Here is a 24870-nt window from a genome sequence, read left to right on the forward strand (position 1 = left end):
TAACCTGGAAAGCTTGGAAACTACTGAAATTGCCTTTTGTTTAAGACACTTTCCTGATTTAAACAATCTAAAATAGACCCATTGGTTTAACTCCAAAATGCTCAGTGATTTCCAACAATTAAAGTGAAGTCACATTATTTAGGATATATAACTTCATTATAGAGTGGTTTAACATATAGCTACTGAATGCTTATGGGTTCATTGTTTTTGGAGATGTCTTAGAACATTATAAAATCAAAATCCTCTACTTGTTAAATTCCCTCCCCCCAATTGCTTGTGGTATTGGAGTGTTGGTGGAACAACTCAGTGGGAAAATGATATTTAAGGTGCCTTAAATTATGCTGTCCAGAATTGCATTTTATGAATAATCTCAAGATCTTTGAATTCCTTTTTGCATCTCATTTTATTTAGTTACTATGGTATGACTCATTTCTAATGATGTGATTGATCTATAAGAATATATGCCAGTTGAAAAGAGCATTTTACCAAAACCCAGGACTTGGTCATTGTATAAGGAAATAGATAACTAAGGAACTTTGGAAACAAAACCAGTTCAGGACCAAGCTAGTGCATACTCCTCAGGGTATATCACTAAAAATAGTGATCATTTTCCTGGCCATGTGACCTGCTGCTGTGTGAAGAAATCTTGAAGTCATTTCTCAGCCTTAGTCTCCCTTTTTCACTTGATAGGCCACAAAAAAACCCACAAAAGCAAGGACGAGCAGGCTTTTATGATAATGTCGTCATCAGCTCCCAGCTTCAAACGCTTCTGCGGCTTTTGAGTTGTCATTTATAACTTGGAACTGAATCGACCCATAATTCCCCTGATACACTTAGAGAAATTGATAACAGACTCTGCGCTTCTTTTATGGCTCGGAGGAGGCAACTCCAATCACATCACTATTGGCAGGCAATATTATTTTTTGACATGGTTGTAAAAGTATAAAGGGGCTTATGGCATTTGTTTAGATGAGGAATGGGCTCTCAAGCTGTGCTGGGGTTTACAGGACCAGATTAGTGCGAAGCAAAGGGAATATGATGTTTGCAAACAGGATATGATTTTATATAAGTTTGGGTTTCATGCTCTGTTCCCTGGGGAAAGCCCTGCAGACAGCAGAGAATTCCACTTTTATCCTGCAACAGACAAACTCCCAGTGCCAAAAGGCAGAAAAATAAATGTGGACAATGGGCAGTGTCAGACCCTTGATTGGAAGAGGAGGAGCTGTGAAGAGGTGAAATAATTCTTTAGGAGGGTTGAGGAGTTGCAGAGCCTGGGCAGAATCTTGGCCTGCCCGACTGGTCAAAGTTGGGCCAAAAACCAAAGCACCATTTATAGCAGCAGCTTAATGAGTCTATGAACACAAAATCAGCTTCATGTTACAAATTTGTACTTTGCCCATATTCTATTTGATTACACCTACATCTCACACTCTTGCATGGATTAAGGGTGTCTTTTTTGTGTTTGGGGGAGGGGGACATGGGGCAAAGCATCAAGTGATTATTGGGGGGGTATATGATTCAAGGCTCTTTGCAGTTGCTCAGAGGTTTTCTGAAGATCTCTCGGGTACATGCTCACAATTACCTACTGTCGAGGAGGCACATTCAGATGAAATATCTTACATTTTCTTTCACCCTGTCAGAATTAGTATGTAAGCTTTTCCTTCTGATATATAAATTTACCTATGTGTATATATATGCTCAAAAATATTTTAAATACATATGTATTCAGAAGAAGATTCTGTTATTTTATACCATGTTTATCCATTTATATTGTTTTTTTTACTATGTATTATACAACATTGGTCCTCCACATTTATTCTCCCCAAGAGTTACTTAGAACTATTACTCAAAATAGTTATTTAGAGCCATACTGTAATCCCAGTGGCTTGGGAGGGTGAGGCAGGAGGATTGTAAGTTCAAACCTGGCACTAATCAATTCAGTGAGAACCTGTCTCTCAATAAAATATTTTTTAAAAGGGCTGGAGATGTGGCTCATGGTTAAGCAGCCCTGGGTTCAGCCCATGGTATCAAAAAAAAAAAAAAAAGTTATTTAGAAACAGGAAACAGTTCCATGGAAAACCATTTAAAGAACTGCTCAGATTTTTTTTTTTAATTCTAATACTAGAGAGTGACTTAAGACAAAATCTATGGACATATAGTTAAATTCAATGTAATAGAACGATTTTGTTGAAATGTATTTTACTACTGTAATTTAGGATAGTATTACGGTTTGGATCTGGAAGGTCCCCTAAAGTTTCATGTATTGAAGGCCTGGTCCCCAATGCAGCAATGTTCAGAGGCAGGGATTTGGGAAGTGAGTGGATCATGAGGGCTCTGACCTCAGCAGCGGTCAATCCATTGTTGAATTAATAATTTAATGACATTGTGGAGAAGTGGCAGAAACGTTAGCAGGTGGTGCCTTTTTGGAGGAAGTGAGTCACAGGAAACATGTTCTGGAAGGGCATTTCTTGTCTCTGGTCCCTTTCTCTCTGCCCACCCCCTCTCTCTGTTTCCTGGCTGCCATGCCCTTCATCATGCCCTTCTGCCATGATGATCTGCCTCATGTCAGGCCCAACGTAATAGAGCTGGCCAACCGTGGCCTGAAACCTCTAAGACTGTGTGTGGCCCAAAATAAATATTTTCTCATTTAAATTAATTTTGTCCATATTTTGGTCATAGCAATGGAAAGTTGACAAACATGGAAGATCTTCTTTAAAATAATACCAATGTTTTAGAAAGTATGATTTATGCCATCTGATGAGGAGTGAAGGGCTGGGAAAAGTAAGGCCAGACTTATTGCCAATAATTAGGCAAGGTGCAGGGATGCAAAGACGAATGAGTCAAGGCTGCTGTTCTTAGATGCTCAGGGCCTACCCATTGGGCTGATTTGGATAAATGTCATGTTATTGGAGCACAAAGGAAAGGCCTTCCAAATAGAAAAGGATGAAGAGGGGCTTGGGGGCACTCAAGCAGTCATAAACTAAATCTTTAAGAATATTTCGCATCAAGAACACTTAATAATGACTGAGTCTATGTGTGTAACACATGGAAGGTTGGTTATGAATGTGGATTAAAGTAAGGCAGCCAGGCATTAACTGCTGAGGCTAGAATGATACACTATATTATTTATAGTTGTACCACACTATAAATTGTTGCCAATTGGTAGAGAAATTGCCTACTCCCCCACTCCCTGTAAAGTACACCACTTAAGGTTTTTGCCCAGACTTTGGATGTTCCTAAGGTCTTCATATTGACTCAGGACCCTTTTTCTTTTATCATAACTAGATTTCATCGTGTGTTATTCCCACCCAATTACCCTGAGTAGACACAATGCCTTTTGTTACATCAGCAGAAAGGGGAGGGGGTGGCATCTGTTTCTCACATGAAGTAATCAGGATGATGTTGATTACCTTCATATTAATGTTCCGCTCAAACCTGGCTTGCAATCAGTGCTTCATTTCCTCTGCTGCCACTATCAAAGAGGCATCACAGTCCTCTTCCTTCCAGCACAAGGAGAGGATCCACCCTGATTTGGAATCTCTCTTTTCCCCATCTCCCCTCCTAATTGTATTTGGATTTTCATTAGCTTTAAACTTGATGTAAATGATACTAACAGGAACACCCCACGGCACCTGGAAAAAGTAAAACTGATAAGCTGCCTTAATGAAATTGTTTTAAGAGTTTTGTTTCATTCTATGGATTCCACAAAAAGATTATGTTGCTCTAGACTTGGAAAATATAGCACCAAGAATTATTGGAGCCAAGGAATTCCTTCTAGGAAACAAAAGAAGTTTCCAGTATTGCACAGATTATGCTAATTCTATATACTGAATAATAGTGGTAGGGATGTAGACAACACTCTGAGCAGAGATAAACATGTATACATTACTCTGTGTTTACTACAAAATGTGATATTTTGTAGAACCATTAAGCATCTGATGTCCATTGCAGGAAGAGGAAAATTAGAAATGAAAACCTTAACTTCCTCCTTAATTCACTTAGCTGTAGCATCCCATCTGTGATTAAATTCTTTCAGTTGCTTTGACATTGAAGCTAAGTGCAAGAGGATGCATTCTGAAATAAGAATACTTCATTTTCTTTTTTAAAATAAACATGAATATCAAAAAGCTATGAAAGTTCTTCGGTTGTCAACAAAATAGGATGACTGGAAAATACCATCATCAAAGCTTTACATATGTGGTTTTTGTGTTTTGGGTACCACATCACCTATAGACACACACACACACACACACACACACAGACTATGTAAACCAAAGTAATGTCAGTAACAGGATATCAGGGAGGAAGAAAACAGATCCATTTCTAGAGTTTCTTTTTCTCTAATTTTTGTCCCATGAGAATTATCCCCAGTTTCATATATGCCTTGATTGTAAACATTGAGACCAAGAGAAATTGAGCCTTAGACTCTGTGGTAGCTGAAGGTAAGTAGATTTGATGAATTGTAAGATTCTATCTAACTTAGAAGTTTTATGGTTCTTTGCAATAAAAATTCAGAGAAATTAAAAGATACTTCGCTAAATTTAAATGTGCAGTCATCTACTGTTTGCTACTTCTGACTGTCAAGAAAATGTAAGACATTAGGTCAAATAAAAATTTGGAGAAGACAAAGAATATGGCACTACGTAGAAAAAAGGAATCTGTGACAGCCTGAAATGCAGGTAAACTGAGGCCCAGCTCAGCTTTTCATTTTGACATGAAAAAACTGTATTTGTATTTTCCCCTTGTCATTTTTCTACCCTGAAAATTTGCAGATTCAGATATCCCTGTGACAAGCCAATACCCAACACATAGTACTGACATATCACTGTTGGGTTTGTGTTTGTGAAGTATTTTGACCCAAACATTGTTAATATAAAACAATATTTTGTGTTTCTTTTAAAATACAAAACTAAAATAGTAAATATCCTGGTGAAGTTTATACTCTATTGGGGGAGAAAGATTAAAAAATATGCCTGAGTTTAACCTGTATGTGTGTTTGTGTGTTGGTGAATGTTATGGAGAAAAGAAACAAAGAGTGCATGTGGAGTCTTGCAGGGCTGGGGATGGAACTGAGGTCAGAGGGAAGTACTACATTTTTGAGATTAAAATCGATGGGTGTGAGTGACTTGGGAGTCCTAGATTTTTGTGGTGACTGACTAAAGAGGAGTACAGAGAATAATGAGATTTGTACTGAGAGTGGTGAGGAACCAGGAAAATTCAGGGGGTGGGGGCAGGGCTGCCAAGTCAGCTCAGAATTCTGGTGCCCCATTCCCATTCTCTCTCATGAAGGCATGGACAACTGGAGGTAGAGCTGTTCTTTCCAGAAGAGAGAACCTGGACTTTCTTTTGACCTCTGGATTGAGGTGTGGCAGGAGTGGTAAAGGGGCAAGTTGTATGTACAGGCTCATTCTGAGATCCTGAGATCTCTCTTAAAATCTGGCCTTGGATGTCTGTCTGGAGGAGGGGGGATGGTAAGGGCAACTTATCTTTATACTCAAAGATCTGGGATTCAGTGGCAGTCTCTGGGCTCAGAGATGCTTGTCTGAATGGATCTCCATCTTAGCAGCACTGTACACTTTTGGGTTCCCAGTCCTTCAGGATGGTATTTGGACCTAGTTTCCAGTTTAAATGGTGCAGCATCTAAAATTAGACTACTCTAATACCTGCCCATTTTCAAGTTGATGAAAATGCCCTGACATGTATATGACATTTCCCAGTGCCTTTGTACCTGCATTTTAGTGTCTCTTTGAATGACATGCCTATGTTTTGGCCTCAGTTGTCTCAGATATAGATATAGATAAAGAATTCTTTATATCTGAGCTGCAAGTTCCAGGATAACTGACTGTTTGATGCCATTAGGTTTAGTGCATTAACCAAAGGATAATGAGTTCTCAATCTTCATACATCACATTTTGTGTTTCTTGTATATAGTGAAAGGAATGCAAATTTTGGTGTCTAAATTTGAGAAATATATTTTATTATCAACTATTGATATCTAATCCTTAGTTTCCTAAATAATAAGTGAGACCATATCAACAAACATTTTGACTCAGTTCTTTAGGTTTGTATTCTAACTAAATAAAATAATAACCCTTAATTTTGACCCTAGTGGTATCCAGAATATTGGTTTTAATGATGACATTGTCCTAATGGGAAAGGTAAGATTCTCTGGAGTAAGCAGGACCTAGAGAATCCTTTGAAATATATTCTATTAGTTTCAGAAAAAAAAAAAAAAAACAACTGTACTGATTCAAAGTCTTACATAAAATAGTAGCCATTCTCTATTTCCAGTGAAAACCTACCTCAGTCTCTTTTAATCTTCATAATAATCCCAACGTTCTTATTACTAAAGAAATAACTAAGGCTAACTTTTCTACAGAAAGGGCAACTGAAGCTCAGAAAGGCAACTTGTTCAAGTCACACAATTAGTAGGTGCTGGGGGGTAGAGATGGTTGATTTCCAAGCTCTTAACCACAAGACTGTGCACTCAAAGCTCAAATAATTCCAACCTCACATGAGTGTCAACACTCCCTTCCTAAATGAGAACAGCCCTAGCCAGAAGAAAGCACACTTAATTCTTTTGCCAAGAGCATTCTCCTTTTTTATTGAAATTCCTATGAAGTGTTAAATCTAAGCACTCAAACATCATCAATTTGGGGTAAAAAAAAAAAATTACACATCTGTGCCTAGCATCTCTGCTTTGGACTAAACCACTGTGAGATGAGTTAAAATCTCATTTCATACACCTACTGAGTCAGACTAAATTTTATTAAGCTTCTCCCTATAAAAACAGGGCTCTAGTATGCCCTGCCTAGTGAATAATAATATGAAGTACCCTTTATGCAGAATGTACATCAGATTAAATGAAGAAGCAATAGGAAAATACTAAAATGGAATTACTTGGCTCTATTTCTAACTGAGTCTTGGTAGGACTGAATTCACTGAAACTGAATAAGAATAGGGACTCAAATTCCTTGACTGGCCATGTAGCCCACAGGAATCTGTATATGACTTGTCAAATCTGTGAGTGCACTAGTATCTTATGTCAATGTCCTAAGAGTCTCATGATGTAGCATTTTTTTTTTTTTGCCAGAATAAACATATTTCACTACTTCTTCTTGTTACTGGCAAGTAAATAGCAAAGGGACATTTTTCTGAAGATGAAGAGTGAGTAGAAATTGCACATGCAAGGTCAATGGGAGCTTCCAGAAAGCAGTCGATCATACTGGGAACGGCTTGTGGCAGAGTATTAACACACCCCATGTGCCCCTTGTCTCCTCCAGCTGCCGTGTGAATAGTTCACGCCTTCTTTCCATATGGAATATCAGTCACAGTCTTCATTCATCATATCCATGGTTTTATTTGGAATCTGAAGGTCTTCCCTGTAGCTACTCTGTTTCTTTTTCATCTTACCATGACTAAAGAAGCTAAGGTGTGGGCATTATAACCTATAAGTGATCCCAAGGGAATGAGCTGTCATTCATGTCTTCCTCCCAGTGTTGAACAAAAGAGAGAAAGCATGTGGGGTTACCCACTTATTGTCATCATAAATCCATCCCAGCTCCATTTCAAGGGTCTCAGGTTTTCAGCAGAACAACTAACATGAAATGAATATATACATTTAAGGAGATGGCATGTTGTGTCTCATGAGAAGAGAGGGTACCCATTATTATAGGCTGAAGAGATGATTGAAGAAGATTGCAATAAAGAACATGAGAGGTCCTCAGCCCAGAAGTTTGACTCTCAGCATTATTCTACAGAAGAGAAAATGACAATCACCCAAAACTTTAGAGAGCTCTCAGGAGGTTTTAAAGTGTTGACACCTAAGTGTCTGGAGAAATGCTATGAGTGATTTTATGATTTTAGGGTATGTGTCCCTCTTCCTAGCTGGAATCTAAGAAACCAATAATACAAAGGCTCTGATGATTTTTATTTCACTTATTTGAGCTCCAGTTTCTTCATCTAAGAAGTAGAACTAAACAAGTATCCCTTATTAAATGATGGTGAGGATCAAATGGGATGATATAGGTTATCAATGGCAGCTGTATGTGGAAATGGGCACTGATTTACTCCAGGCAGTGGGACAGGGGAGCCCTGATTAGGTCCAGTTCTGCAGAAAGTAAATGGGCTGCTCTGCAACCCTGAGGTCTCACCTGGCCTACCTACCCAACAGCTTGTTTATCATTCAAATCATGGCACCATGGGGAGTGCTATACACTGGGGGTTACAGTGCTTTCAGAAAACCCAGTAATGGTGCACAGGGCAAAGAAACTTGATTTAGTTGTGAAAAAAATCTGGATTCAAATCTTCACATTGTTACTGCTTCAGAAGTGGTTTTCCAGCTCTAATGTGCAGAGACCAGTTCAAAAGGCCTGAATGGGGCCTGAGAGTGTGCATTCCTCATAAGCACTCAGGTGATGTCAGTGCAGCTCACTGTGGACCACACTGAGGGGCCAGATCCTGTAAGACAATGAGGTCTATGAGCCTCAGTTTCTTTGTCTATGAAATAAGGTGACAAATGAAAGGTGATTTAGTGTCCTCTCTGATAATCAGATTTTACATAATCTAATTTTAAAACAGATTTTTTAAAATTAATTTTTCTTGGAAGATCAGTTAGCGGGCTCCCATTGGTTTGTCATAGAGAATTTAACTGATATAAGTCTGAAGTCATCTGTTTTCTTTGAGCAAATAGTTATTGGGTAGGGGAGTTTCTATAAGAGGTGGAGATGCTCTATGGTGATAGAGGTCCAGGGTATTGGGGCACACTGCAGGTGTTGGTGGATGATTTAGTTAAGAGCCATGTTGCAAGATGACACATCAAAGGAGGCATCAAATATGGGCAATGAGAGCGGGGAGTCTAGGGATGGGGCTGCCTGAAGAGGAGAGAAGACTCTTCACAGTCCTATATGTATTGCAGGACCTGAGTAGGAGAGGGATTTTATATTGCATTTTAAATTTTAGCAACATTTATAAACACTGTCTGGAAAAGTATACTATAGGATTAATGTGTTCTTTGTCTCTAATTCATTCTCTTAACAGAATTTATTAAACTTCCATTGCTATTATGTTTCAAACCCTGAAGGTACGGTGTAAAAACAGATACCATATCCCTATACCTATGGCACTTAACACTAGCTCTCATGGCTTATCATCAAGAAGACTACTATAGGGTCTGGGGTTGTGGCTCAGTGGTGGAACGCTTGCCTAGCACATGTGAGGCTCTGGTTTCGATCCTCAGCACCACATAAAGATAAATAAATAAAATAGAGGTATCTATCTACAACTACAAAAAATAAAAATAAAGTAAAAATGAAGAGTACTATAGAACAAACAATATAAAACAATTTTTAAAGGATTTTAAAACCTTCTTAAAGATCACCATATTTATGGTGTATCTTGGACTGCCATAACAAAATAACATGGTCAGGGTGGCTTAAAAGGAAACTTATTTTTTTCACAGTTCTGGAGTCTAAATGTCCAAGATCTTGGTGTTGGCAGATTTGGTTTCTCCTAAGGTTCCTGCCCTTGGTTTGCAGATGGCTGTCTTGTTGTGTCCTCAGAGAGCCTCTTCATAATAAATCTGCATTCCTGGTTTCTTTTTTTCTTCTTATAAGGACATCAGTCATTTAGTATTAAAGCTCTAACCTTAAGGTTTCCTTTAAACTTAATGACTTCTTTAAAGGCACTATCTCCAAATAGAACTACATTGGTGTTTAGGGCTTCACAACTATAACAATATCAATGTCCAGGGGTAAATTTGGTTGAAATTTCAGCTTTTTGGTTTATCAACTTTTTAACTTTGGTCAAGTTCCTTAACCTCTTGAAAACTCAGTTTCTTCTTTTGTGAAAGCAATTAATAATACATTTATTCAACTATGATAAGAGGAAGCTTTAGGTAATGTTTTTTAAAATGCTTAAAGGTGCCCAGTTGCTAGGCAGGGCCTCAATCTCAGTGCCTACATCTTTCTTTAAATGCTGACTGAAGTTATTTGCTTTTTGCTATCTTTGGACAATGCATGACTCTTCATTACCTTTTCCATGGAATCTACTAATAAGTTTGATATTTTTTTTCCCTCTGAACTTCACTCTTCCCATGTTCTCTATCTCCATGTTCAGAAACAACATATTAGAAACTTCACTTCTAGCCTTAAAAATAGAGAATTGAGGATAGAAAAATACTGAGATGCTCAAGAACCTCTGAAGTGGGATAAGGTAATAATACCAGTTCCCAAAACCAACAAATAAGAAATTTGGTTTGCAGTTGCCCCTTTACACAATGTATGGGGCTTAATATAGAGTAAGCTAGTCAGAAAAAAAGAACAAAAATAAAATTATAGTCATTAAGGCAAGTAAGAATGATTTCAGTGATTTTTTTAAAGATATGAACTACTTTCTATGTTACCAAATTAAGATGCTGTATACAGAAGTATTTGACCCACAATAAATAATTCTTTAAAAAGTGCACTTTACCTAATGCAATGCAAAACTTAAAAAATAGAATTTCTTTTACAGTGAATTTTTATACAACATGCCTACAATGGCGCTGAATCAATACTGTGATGAAAAACCTCTGTTTCTTTGTTGAGTCTGGTGTCTGTCAGTAGGTTTCTAAGGGCATCTGATCATTATTTAAGCTTAAACTCAATTATTCAAAAATGCCCTGTGGCCCTAGCAGCAGAGCATAGCAGCAAGAACTTACTAAACTGCTTAGTATTGGGTGAGGAGTTTTATTTCCCAACTTTCAGGGTGAAATGTTCAAGGCATCTGAACAAGAATCATGTACCTCGTTAACCATGTACAGTGCACATGAAATCTGTTTTGTTAATGGGCACAATGGTATTATATTTAACTCTGGGAATATTTCCGAAAGAAATCAACAAGCTGCATTTAGATTATACAAAGGAGACTGTGCCTAAATTCCTTTGCTTCTCAGTCATTCCCTTTCCATTTTAAATACCTTCACATCCACTTTGAGGACAGGTAGCTTAATCTCTATCATGTGCGGCTTTTCAGAGCATTAGCTTTGTTTCAAGTGCCAGTGATTGAGCTTTGCTGCATGTGCTTGGCAGAGTCTGCAAAGGCCCACGTTCATTCAGGAAACTCCAGTTGAACTAGATCCATATGTTGCTTAAAAAAATGTAGCTGTCTGATTGGAGGTAGTTTCTGGCTTCCAGCATTATCACAGATGATTTTTGTTCTTTGATGTGTTGCTAAATAGAAAGTAATGTTAGAACCAGAACTCTGGGATTCTTTTTTCTCCTTGTTTAACGTTTATTCCGAGCTTACTATTTCAGCATTGAGTTGTACTATGTGAAGCACTCCACATGCATTGACTAATTGAATGCTAACAATAATCCTATGAGGAAGATCTTCATGGAGGGGGCAGAATTTGAATCCATTAATAAACTTAATCAAGTCTGAATAGTTTGCAAGTGGATGTCCTGGTTTTCAAGGTCTCAAACCCTGAAATCAACACAATTGATAAGTGCTATTGTACCTAATGGGGATGATCCCCTTGCCAGTGCCACCACCTAGAATCAGAGGAAACTTTGCCGAAAGATTGGTTCCTTGTCACATCTGGTAAAAATAAAAGTGAAACTGACAAATTCTCCAAATCCAGGGATAGTGGGAATCTCCAGATAGAAATTACTACTAGGTAAATTATTGGAAGCCATTCTTTCTTAGAACAACTTCTCTTGGTAAGGCTAACTTAGAAATCAAAATGCCTAAAACACCTTTCCAGTCTTACTGTGGCTTCACCTTTCTTTGTATCCCTTTTTCCCAGATTGAGTTCTATCTTTGTACAATTTGCAAGTAAAATCCTTTCTCAGTGAAATTAATGCTTCTCAAAATATGTGCGAAGGAAAAGGTTTTGTTTACTCATGTTTTATTTCCCATCTGTCACATTACAAAGCAATACTTTCGTAAGATGCAATAAATACAAATGACTAAAAAATGAGATACAAAAGAGACATAGTAAAAAATAACCCTAGTCATTTTTCATTAGATTCAGTAGAGCATTCTCTATTCTTATCCTTAGGCAGAGGCTGGAATCCTTCATGAATGCTCGTTCTTAAGAGTTAGACTGGTTAGACTCCCCAAGTGCCCAACTGGAAGAAGTCTCCTTGGGTTAAGTTTTGATGGTGACCACACAAAGCATCAGCTCAGATAGTTCCTCTGAGACATGGTTTTGCCTTCCCTGCTCTAGAATTTTCAAACTGTGTGTAAGAATAAATCATTCCAGGGTCTGGGGCTGTAGTTTAATGACAGAGCACTTGCCTAGTTTGCACAAGACCCTTGGTTTGATCCTCAGCACCACAGAAATATTTTTTTTATTATTATTATTTTAAAACACCTCGGATAGCAGAAATTACACACTGGCAGGCCAGGAACAGCCTTCAGCACAGATAGGTTTATTTTAGCCTAGTCTAAGATTTTTTAAAAATGTCAATTCTTTATCAATATTAAATATTGAAATGTTGCACCTTAGAACACTATATTTAGGACTACTAATGAAATATCATTTCATCATTTCCTTATGACAAAAAGTGATTGAAACTGTGTAGACCCTGCCCTTTTAGACAGGGCAAAGACATTCTATTCAACCACAGTTCCAACCAGAGGACCCCCATCCCCACCCTATGCCTCTGCCATTTACCTTACATTATGTCACAGTATGTTACCAGGCTGGCCTTGGGAGTCATCCAAACACCTTTAGCCCTAATCTACACCCCTCTCTATGAAAGTCTCTCCAATTTTTTTAATACTTTGTCCCTGTCCAGGAACTCTGCTTGGTCCAAATATGTCTAATTTGTCAACCCATCTCTTCAACACCAAGAAAATTCGTCATACAATGTTAACACTTAAATTATTTCAGCTCCAGATCTGAGGAAATATCTTAGGGGAGAAAGTTGCAGTTGTTATTATTATTTTTTGAATTATAAATTAACATAATGAATATTGTCCAGTGACACATTTATGGGCAATTAACTTACTGGAAAATCTGATCATTTTGTAAACTTCTAGTCACACTTTTATTTTCTTGTCCATTTTTTTATGTGGTCAAATTCAGAGTAAACAATTAAAAAAAAAAAAAAAAAAAAGAACCACTGAAGGCCACCTAGGGCTTGCCCTAAAGGTTTCCAAAAGCACAGAGGCCTATGGATAATAGAGCATGCAGGAAATATCTGTGTTCTTGCAAAATCCTGAGTTGGCCCTGGATTTTTACCATTTTAAAAATCCTAATTCACAGTGGAATGAACAAACTGTGAAAATGATGTTTTTGAAATGTTATACCCATCTCTCAGCTGCTCAGAATCTGTTTCAAAGGAAGTGAGCAATTGGGAAGGTGAGTATATGCAAAAATGATGCTCACATATTTATCCAACACAATGAATCAGGGCTGCACAAAAGCAGCAGGCTCTCCCTGCTGCCCCTGTCTGCCAATGGGCAGGGCCAAACCAAGGTTTTCAGGAACTGTTACTCAAGGACCCTGCTTTTAGTACATGGAAGTTGTCTACTTTCTTGTTCTTGTTTGTTTTGTAGAGATGCCCATATTTATATGATGTCCTTTGATCTTTTATTTTGCCACTGATGATGTATAATTATTTCTTTTTTTAAATCATTAACATGAGTTGCAGACTTTCTTTTGATGTGTTAAGGAGATATATAGATATAGATATAGATATAGATATAGATATAGATATAGATATAGATATATATATATATATATATATATATATATATATATATATCTATATCTATATCTATATATATATATATATATATATATATATATATATATATAGTGAGGTGAAGCAAAAAATGGGAAAAACCACAAAAAGTTTTTCCTGGCTCTGTCACTAACATTTGTGAAACTGAGGGAAGAACCATGCTTAAGAATAGGTTGATAGCAAAGTCAGGCATGGTGGTGCATGCCCTTAATCCCAGCGTCTCAGGAAGCTGAGGCAGGAGGATTGCAAGTTCAAAGCCAGCCTAAGCAACTAAGCGAAGCCCTAAGCAACTTAGGAAGATCCTGTCTCAAAATGAAAAATAAAAAGGGCTTGGGATGTGGCTTAGTCATTAAGTGCCCCTGGGTTAAGTCCCTCACATCTAAATAAATAAATAAAAGATTAGGTTAATAGCAGCATTGACTCTTCAGCTGTCAGAGTTATTTAGATAAATTAGGGAGAAAGACAGTGTTGCTAAAAATGATGTTTGGTCATATTCCAAATAAAAAGCAAGACAAGTAGCACAATTTCTATAAGACTTAAAATCACCACACTACAGTGATGCAGCCACATCAATGTTTATGGCAGCTAATTAATTCTCAATAGCTAAAGTATGGAACCAACCTAAATACCCTTCAACAGATGAATGGATAAAGAAAATGTGGTATATATGCACAATGGAATATTACTTGGCCATAAAGAAAAGTGACTTTATGACATTTGCCAGTAAATGGAAGAATCTGGAGACTATTATGCTAAATAAAATAAACCAGTTCCCAAAACCACAAGTTGAAAATTCTCTCTGTTAGGTGGATGCTAACATATAACAAGGGGTGGGGGAATAGAAGTTCACTGGATTAAACAAAGGGGAATGAAGGGGAGGAAGGGGCAACAGGAATAGGAAAGACAGTGGAATATCTAACACAACTTCCTATGTACATATATGAATCCACCACATGAATCTCCACATCATGCACACTATAAGACTGGGATCCCAAATAGAGTAAGAATTACTCCATGTTTGTATAAATATGTAAGAATATACTCTACTGTCATGTTTATCTGAAAAGAACAATTTTTTAAGTAATAATAAAAATAGAAAGTATTTTTCTTCCACTTCTACTCTCTGTCCTCCGTCACTAATGGTTGACACAGGTTTACACATTATCCCTTACCTTCTTTCATTATCCGTAAGGGAGATTGCAACATGTTCTGCTTTCAGATGTGAATGGTGTTATGTAGAGGGAAAGTTTCTTAAAATAGATATTTAACAACTATGTATTGGCCTTTACTTTTCTCCTATTAGAGTTTCTCCTTTGCTCTGCAGAGAGAGTATCTCCCTAAGTATTTTAGAAGCCTTGGGTAATGACGTTCCCACTCTCTCCTCTCCTCCACACCTTCTGGGCATCCTCTTGGATTTCCATTTTTGCTTTTTCTTCCATCTTGCTCTATACAGTCATGCATGGCTTAACAATGAGGGTATGTTATGAACAATGCATCTGCCTTGTTATGTGATTTTATCTCTGTGCAAACATCATAGTAGTGTGTATTTACACAAATCTACATAGCATAGGTAGATCACTCAGGATGGCCTTGGGCTTACAGTGAAGAGATGTGATAAACAAGGTAAATGAGGTCCCTGCCTGCATAACACAGCAGACTTTTTTTTTTTACAGTAAAATTATTTTAATATAAATGTGAGGACTCTAAAATAACAAAAAGTGTAGTTTAGTAAGTTCATAAATCAGCAACATAATCATTTATTCTCATTATCAAGTGTTAGGTACTGTAGCGCATTTGATGTGCTATGCTTTTGCATGATTGACAGCACAGTAGGTTTGTGTAACTGCATTGTCATGAACACATTTGTCACATATTTGCTATGACATGATGATGATTACAGTGTTACTAAGTGATAGGAATTTTTCTGCTCCATTATATTCCTATGGTAAAAGAATTTAAATAAAAAATAAGGGACTCCAAAACAAACAAGCATAGCTATTTACAATTTAAATAAAGAGTAGTAATTATCTGAAGATAAAAATACAGTGATCCAGAAATGAAGATCGTACATAGAGTACATGTAGTTACCATTTTACCATTTTTGATTTTGATATTTCCAGCAGCCAATATAGGGAAGGCAGCACTCTTATTTATATGTTTCTCAGTGTTCCTAGGACAGGATTCCTCAACTTGGGCATTACTGACATTTTGAATCAGACAATTCTTTGTCCTGGGGGTTGTCTTGTTGCAGGTCATATTTTAGCATTATTCCTAGCTTTCACCCAGAAACCAGTAGCACACCTCCCGGCTCAGTCATAACAACAAAAAAAATGTATCCAGAAATTGCCAAATGACCCCTGAGAGGTGAAACCACCTTCACTGAGAACCACTGCTGTAGAATAATGGCAAACAAATTACAACACTCAGGAAAAGCATAATTATATCAGGTACAACTTGAAACATTTGACTTTTAAATTTCTTTAACAATTGTAAGAGGATGAAGTTTAATAATTCTGAAGATAAGGCATTTATGTAGGCCTTAAGAAATAATTAGGAAACTCTGTAGAGTCTGCAAATATGATTATAATGTGATTTTAATAAGTCATTTTAGGGGCTGGGGTTGTGGCTTAGAGGAAGAGCTCTCCCCTAGCATGCATGAGGCACTGGATGCACAATCCTCAGCACACATAAAAATAAAATAAAGTTATTGTGTCCATCTACAACTAAAAAATAGTATTTTTAAAGGAGTCATTTTTATTCATTTTAATTTTTAAATTTTGATTTTACTAGCATGAAAATCAATATCGGTTAAGAGCTCATACTCTTCTAGATTCTCATTCCAGTTTCTTTAATTACAAGCTGAATCTTCTCTGTGACTTGTGTATGTGAAACTGCTCATTGAGTACACTTCTGTCAATGGCAGTGGTAAAAATGGTATGAGTTAATATAGGTAAAGAGGATTGCACAGTGCTGGGAGTATAATAAGTTCTCCATGACTGTTAGATAACTATCATTACTGTTATTGGCTTTGTTATTTCTAAACAGTAGAAAATTGAACAGAACTTTAGAGTAGGGGATGTACAATGAAACATACTATCCATCTTCGTTTTCTGACTTTCTCTGCTGAATTTGAGTGGGTGAAGTCCCATTTCTACTCTCTGTGCTCCACCACTAATGGTTGACACAGGTTACACGTTATCCCTTACTCTCATTCACTATCCGTGAGGGAGATTGCAACATGTTCTGCTTTCAGATGTGAATGGTGTTATGTAGAGGGAAAGTTTCTTAAAATAGTTATTTAACAACTATGTATTGGCCTTTACTTTTCTCCTATTAGAGTTCCTCCTTTGCTCCATAGAGTGAGTATCTCCCTAAGTATTTTAGAAGCCTTGGGTAATGAATAATAGGAATAATACCATATGTTTCTCTCTTCCTCCCTTCCTTCTTTTGTTCCTTCTTTCCCTTCCTTCCCTTTTCATATCAATGAGTCCTGCTGTCGGCTGTTGATGTATGGTATCAATATTCATGCATCTTGGCAATGCCAGTTGCTCTGGATTCTCTAAAGTTAAGACAAGTGGAGAATCTGCCTCTCTCCCTCCTTTAAGCTTGTAGTATTTTAAAAATAGGTTCCAAAGCTTTCTACTTTATTCTCATTTGTAGAGAAAAATAATTTGCCTGTTTCAGTTTACTTGCTATCAAACATTTTTTTCAATCCCTGTTTTTTTGTTTGTTTGTTCTAATTAGTTATATAGGACAGCAGAATGCATTTCAACTCATTGTATACAAATGGAGCACAACTTCTCATTTCTCTGACTGCACATGATGCAGAGTCACACCATTCATGCAGTCATACATGTATAATGTTCATCTCATTCCACCATCCTTCCCACCCCTATATTCCCTCCCCACCCCTCACTCCCCTCTGCCCAATCCAAAGTTCCTCCATTCTTCCCTACTCCCTCTGATTATGGATCATTATCTGCATATCAGCGAAAATATTTGGCCTTTGATTTGGGGGGATTGGCTTATTTAACTTAACATGACTATCAAACATTTCTGACAATGTAACTAATGTACAAAACACAAATTCAGTTTTATTGGTCTGCTGAGTATTGGTTTTACTTATAACCATATTTCTCTCCACTCATCCCTTTCTACCCTACTAAGTAGACTTGTGTTACTGAGGGCATGGGCTGGGGGGACCTCAGTGACAGACTGCTGCCTTTGGAATTGTGCCTTTTCCACTGATGTCTAAATCTTCCTGGAAGGTTAAGCTCATACAACTCTTACAAAAATGTAGTTCCACCCTATCTCACTAAGTTTGTTGGATTCCTCTCTCAAAAAGCCTTTTTGTGGGCTGTCTCCCTTATCACATCTGAACTGTAAATTTGGACCCATGTTAGATTCAGGCCCTCCTACATATTGATAAAGTGAGTTGAACTTAGGGGGACTGTTTTGAGATTAATAGTTTTTCATTCCAGCAATAAAATAAGGTTTCTGTAGACAGATTACTGGGCAGACTACTTTATGTTTTGAACATTTAATTACATTGTCAGAAATATTTCATAATCGAAAATACTTTCTTTTCCCTTATTTTTGAATGACATATAAACACAAGGTTGGTAAAGATGCCTGAGGAATTTCAAGGGGGCAGTAATTGGGATATTGCCATATTAATTCTAACATACAATTATACCCTGCTTGCCCACATAAGCGTGGGAACTTCTTGGGAACTTCTGTTTAGAATCCTGGCTAGATTTCTCCTCTGCTATCCAACAGACTACACTCCTGACCTTGAAAATGAGACAACCTTATCCACACTTCCTCAGGGGTAAGATGAATACATCTTGTCTTTCTCCTCCCAACTACACTGCTCTTCTCTCCAGTTAAAATATGTCAGTCCCTTCCAGTTTAAACAACCTCCTTTCAGTTTAAAAATTTTGTCTGTTACAGATCAACTTTTATTGCCAGGCTGACTCTCTTTAAGTAGTTGCTCAGTTGCTCAGATTTTCCTCTCATGGTGGCATTTTGATACCTAAAGAAGGGATGGAGACCTGATGGGGTCCTTGGATCCTCTAGCTATTCTTTGCATACTCAGGTTTCGTGTCAGTCTCCCAATGTCGCCTTGCTCTCTCTCTCTTTGAAGCTGAGTTTGCCAGGGGATTAACTCCTGATTTCAGCTTTTTCCACAAACCGAAGCTTGTCAGGGCCCCTGGACTCCAGCATCCTCCCCTTGACTCATGTTGGTGCTAATGGCCCCCTCTGCCTCCCCCATGGGCTGTGCTTGGCCCCAACCATAGTTAGTCCATTCCATAGGCTCTCCCAGGGCATGCCCCTTGAGGATTGTGGGAATTTGAGGCTTCCATTTGTGCGACACAAGAACCAAGAACACCTTAGTAATGCTTCAGTCTGAACTTCTATTCTTTTTTTCCACACTGCTCTACAGTCTATTAGATGATTCCCAATTTAGTGCAGACAAGACTCCAAAGGTCCCTAATGTGTCAGCTTCCTGAAACATTTGCCTCTTTTGCTCACATACCACTCTCTGCTTCTGTTGCTTTTGGATCTGCATTTTTCAAGTTTCTCAGGACTGGAAGGATGGCTTTTATATTTTCCTTTTTGTCATCATATCTTATATGCAGCATAATCAGCAAGCCCAGTACCTGGTGGTCACAGGTAGAAAGAATCTACTCCCTGAACTATCATTATGGATGCAGTTTCTCATTGCTGTCATTAACATAGGACTGTGATCCTGGGACAACCAGTCCTTTTCATTTCTTCTATGTCAATCCTAATCTTCTTTTCAGCTCATATGATGTTGTCCCTTAATTCACACAACACACACACACACACACACACACACACACACTCACTCACCCACCAAGAAGATGTTGGAGAACAGATGAAGTGCATGGAAAGAAAAATGATAAAACACTTTTTTTTTTTCAAAAAGGAAATCATTCTATTGTTAAGAGTTTGCCTTGCATATCTTAGTATTATTTCAGAAAGATCTTAGTAACGAGCTAGCTTGGTCAGCATGCTAATCCCCTGCTCCATCTCCATTTTTTCCTCTTTTATTATTCTCACCGACTACATCTTATGTTATTTTTCATATTCACAGCCAAATCTGTACCACTTCCCTTCAACTTCCAAAAACTAGAATGCCTGCCAATTTTCTTATTTTAAGCTTTCTAGTCTTTGCTTCCACCATCATGGGATTGCTAATTCAGCCCCTTGATCCTGCTTATTTGTAGCCATCTCTTTTAAATAATCCTTGGTCTTGCCCTTCCTTTCCAATCCCCAAATATTATTCCATGGAAAGAACTACTACCAGTGGATAAACTCAACCATTATCCCTTCACAGAGTTTTTCCTACTGTTAAGAAATCCTACAGTAATTGCAATCAGAACTCTCAGATGTGGGTGACTCTTTTGATGCTATCACTGATGTAGGAAAAATGTTTTTGGCAAACTCTTTCACTAATAAGAGGAACATAGAAGAGATATTTACTTTCTACCATTGTGAATGGAAGAGCAGGAGTAGACAAGGGTGTTTCCTTTAGTCATAAGGATTATAACTTCTGTTTCATCACTGGAGCTCTTCTAACACATGGCAATGCATGAAGGATAGTTTTTGGTAGTTAATTTGATCCTGCAGCACCATTTGGAATATGATGACTTGAAAAGTATGCTTGCGAACAAACTTTGGGGGTATGACCTTGCTATAGAGTTAATCATATGCCCTTTAAATTCATATGTTGAAGCTCATAACCTTAATATTATTGTATTTGATAGGATTTTAGGAAGTAGGTTAAATAACGTCATAAAGATCCTAGTGCAAGAGGAACCCAAACACAAGGCCATGTGAGGACATAGTAGAAAGGCAGCCATCTTCAAGCCAAGAAGAGACTCTCCCCAGAAACCAGCTCAGGCAGCATTGCTCTTGAACGAACAGCCTCCAAAATTGTGAGAAGTAGATTGCTGTTGTAGAAGCTGCCTAGTCAATGATATTTTATATAGCAACCTGAACTAAGACAAACCTGTTCATAAACCCAAAATTCAATATAATGACCCATTTTGATCAGATTATGTCCACCAAACTTGACAGTTATTGAAATTTATTTATAAACTAAATGTATATAAAATATAGGTTGAAGTAGAATTTAGATAAATATTCTTTATGTGTAAGTAAATGAATGAATGATAAATTCTGTAGGTTCCTAAAGAGAATCCAGTCAGAGATTAAACTACTAAACTTTGGCTAAAGACCAAAACCTCAAGTATGCATTGATTTCCTATGTGCCCAACACTTCTTGAGAACAATAACTATATCTTTATTTAAAAAAAAAAACTTCACTCATAGTAGTAGTATGGAGGCTAGCTGAATTGAAACAAAAACTTTCTTGACTGGTGATTTATACACCAAAATTAATGACAATCATCTGGAGTGTTAGCTCTACAAGAATACTTTCAGGAAGACAAGTATGGACAGGCAGGATATCACATAAATTTTTTGTAGCTACTATTGTTCTTAGCTGCTGGAACATTTTTCTAATAAAGTATAGTATTAATATTTTTTGGAAGGAAATTGTGTTAGGTTTCTGTTGCCGTGGCCAAAATACCTGGAGAGAACAACTTAGAGGAGAAAAACGTGTATTTTGGCTCATGGTCGCAGAGGGTTAGTTCATGATGGGCTGACTCTGTTGTTCTGGTCCCATGGGGAGATAGAAATCATGGTGGAAGGGTGTGGTGGTAGAGTTCTGCTCACCTCAAGGGGCAGGGAAGCGTAGAGAAAAAGGGGAAGAGATTATAGGGAAAATGAATTCTTCCAGGACACAGTCCCAGTGACCCTTCTCTTCCAGCCACACCCACCTGACTACCCAACCAGTCCCTTCAAATTAGGATGGACTTATTAGATTACAGCTCTCACAATCTATTCATTTTTACCTTTAGAGGACATCCCATATTTAAAGCCTAACAGAAATTCTTCTGTACTGTTTTTAGAAATAGAAGAAGAAAGAAAATTTATATTATAAATGTAATATAAATATATTATATTCAAAAGTGGAAAGGGGTTTAGAATTATATTTGGCTTGGGGTTACCCAATAAGTCTTTTGGAATTTAGTGATTTGTTTTGTCTTCCCAGTAATTTAACATCTGGTGAGTCCAGGCATTTGTGTCGCAGTGTAGGTCTGCAATGATATGCAAAACCATCCATATCATGTACATTTGGGTTTTGACTTTTTCAATTGACACAGCAAGATTGATCCACATGAATCCCAAATAAGTATGTACTTACATTGGTTCAGGAAAACTTTTGATTTGAAGGAAAATGGTTAGCATCTAGTGTCCACTTGAGTGATTCCTTCACTCTTGAGTGAGCAGTGAAGACTATGACACAAGCCGAATGTTTTTAGAAAGCCCAGGTTTCTTCAGGGGTGTGGTAAAGGGCTTGTGCTGACAGGGCCTAAGGTTATGTGAGGGTTTAGAACCAGCAGAGTATGGTGCAGACTGTTATGCTCAGTAGATGGTTTCTAGAACTCCACCGAGTGCCAAGCATTTCAAAATGGGGACAAAAGTAGACAAAATAAAAGTAGCTAACCTTTGCTTATCACTTACTCATTTTAATCCTGACCGACGTCGTATGCACATGGTACTTTTTAAAAAAGTTGTCATTTTCACAGGCAAGGGAACCAGGGCACAGAGATATTAATTAACTTCTCTGTGTCATTTAGGTGTAATGATCAAGCCACTATTTTTGTCTCTTACAGATTGATTCCAGAGACTTCTCTTTTGACTACTTTTTAGAAATCTTAATTATCTACTTACTTATATATTCAAGGCTCTTTGTCATTATTTATTTACTTATGGTTCTCATTTACTATTTATTTATTCATTGTTCTTAACAACATTTAAGATGAGAAGAACTGCATGAGAAAAAGAGACAGCAAGACAGCGTGAACATACTCAGAAAACTGCTTAGTAATTTGTAAATATATGTTACTTTTATTTATTGTATTTCTTCCATGTGATTAGGCCTCTTGAATCTAATTCTCATTTTTTGATGTAAAACTTTTGTTTTTTCTCTCATTTGGGGAGGCTTAACATTCACAAACATCGTATTTCATTTTCTAGTGCTTCACATGATACATGCATCCTAAAATTGGTGCTGTCTTCCATCTGATACTTCTATTTATTACATTAGAAATACCTTATACATAAAATATGCAATATATAATAATTATAAACCCCTACCTTTGCACTTTTCATTATATATATATATATGTATAAAATTTCATATATATATAAAATTTCATATATAAAAAAATTTCATATCACATGCATGAGAAGATTCCCAATTTATAAAGGGGAATCCAGAATATTGGGGTAGTCTTTTTTTTTAACCTGTATTTCACTTATTTTTTTAATGTGGTACTGAGGATCGAACCCAGAGTCTTGCATATGCGAGGCGAGCACTCTACAGCTGAGCCACAACCCCAGCCCCTGGGGTAGTCTTTTTTGACAATGGTACTCTCTACTATAGGAGGAACTATGCATTTTACTGACCTATCTACTTTTAATGAAAGCAGTGTACAGTGAATCCAGCCAACTGTACTAAATGTTAGAAATCTTAGGCTTCTCCTTTGAAAATCACATTGTGCCTTGCACTACTGTGAGGGTTTTAAGGGTGAGGACCACAGGTTTCTTCCATTGATTCAGAACCTGAGCTGCGGTTGCTACTTCCTACTCACCAACTGCTACTGCTACCTGCCTAAAAATTGTCTTTGGCTCCCTGTAAACCTGCAGTCAGAAAGGTATTTGAATTTTCCCCCTCCAGCACTTGCAAATCCGATTTTTATGTATAACTAAGTGCTCTTAGTTTTTACTCTATCTACTACTGGGGCCTGGTTTCTACCAGGCCTATAACTAAGCCAGATCCGGCCTATGTAATGCTGTTTGTAATGAGAAATCTAAACAGGGAATGGCAGTGAGGCATGGCAGGAATGTGTTTCCATTGGAGAAGTCAGTGTAGAGAAAAAGTATAAGCAAAGCCATGTCCAGAAGGCCCTCTCAGCTGGCCAAGACGGAAGACTAATGTTATTGTACATAGGCAGTTACCCTGCCAGCCCTTCCTCACAGATTTGCTTTCTCTCTGTTGCCCTCCTGCCCCCTCCCTCCTTCATCTCTCCCTTCTCTTTCATTTTCTTCTCTCTTTCTACGGACTCCTTGCTGGCTGTTTGCTCAGGTGGACAGTGACACCATTTGGAACGAGCTGCACTCGTCCGGTGCTGCACGCATGGCTGTTGGCTGTGTCATCGAGCTGGCTTCCAGAGTGGCCTCAGGAGAGCTGAAGGTGAGGTCTGGGTTGCATTAAGTGTGGGAAATCCAGAAAAGAAGCTGAAACTGAGATGTTGTTGTTTGGGAATTGTGGGGACTGTGGTGTGGTAATAAAAGGAAGGAGGTGGAGGGTGGAGGGCGGGGAGATGGCCACTAAGGTGTGATAATAAACTCCTCTGTAGGTAGACAGCAGCTGATCCTGCTCTTGGGGCCTTCCTCTCCTGGAGTATATTCTGTGGTCAGGGCACACTGGTATGTTTTTAAGAGCGTAGAAATGGTGAGTAAAGTCATGGTCTAGGTTAAAAATACCCTTAGTGTATACATATCTGTCATGCCATCCTGGGATTCTTTTTTGAAACAATTTTAAAAATATGATTACTGAGTAGTATGTATAAGCTCAGAATACCACCCAGAGAGAGGAGGGGGGAGAAAGGTAAATACCAGACGGGAAGGATTGGGAGGAAGAAGGAAATTGTTGATTAGGAGGGTAATGATCCAGAGTATGTTTTTCCATGAAAGAACTTCAAAAATGAGCTATGCTTTATTGTTCTTTTCTTTTTATGGTCTCTTCTTTTCTACATCATATGAAACGAACAATGTCTAAACCCCAACGTTTCCCAGTCTAAACAATTTATAAAAGCCAGAGACCTGACAGACGTTGACATTTTATTTGGTATTTTAACAGTGCTATTTAAAGGTATGCCATGTGTGCCTTGAATGCAGTTACCCCAATAAACTTTGTTGGTGCTAACACAGCTTTATAATGCACTAGTTCACACACTTCATAACCCAATCTTGG

At 37.7% G+C, this 24870-nt stretch overlaps 1 protein-coding gene across 1 annotated transcript in view; it reads left to right on the top strand.

The window, feature by feature from the left end:
• Hdac9 (histone deacetylase 9) overlaps positions 1–24870 on the top strand; it is a 662331-nt gene that overhangs the window by 442198 nt on the left and 195263 nt on the right. The window contains exon 18 of the mRNA XM_026407939.2: positions 23980–24087. Coding sequence (XP_026263724.1) covers positions 23980–24087 — 108 coding nt within the window. The remainder of the gene's footprint in view (positions 1–23979; positions 24088–24870) is intronic.

The sequence above is a fragment of the Urocitellus parryii genome, chromosome 3 (genome assembly GCF_045843805.1).
Source record: "Urocitellus parryii isolate mUroPar1 chromosome 3, mUroPar1.hap1, whole genome shotgun sequence".
Classification (NCBI taxonomy): Eukaryota; Metazoa; Chordata; class Mammalia; order Rodentia; family Sciuridae; genus Urocitellus; species Urocitellus parryii.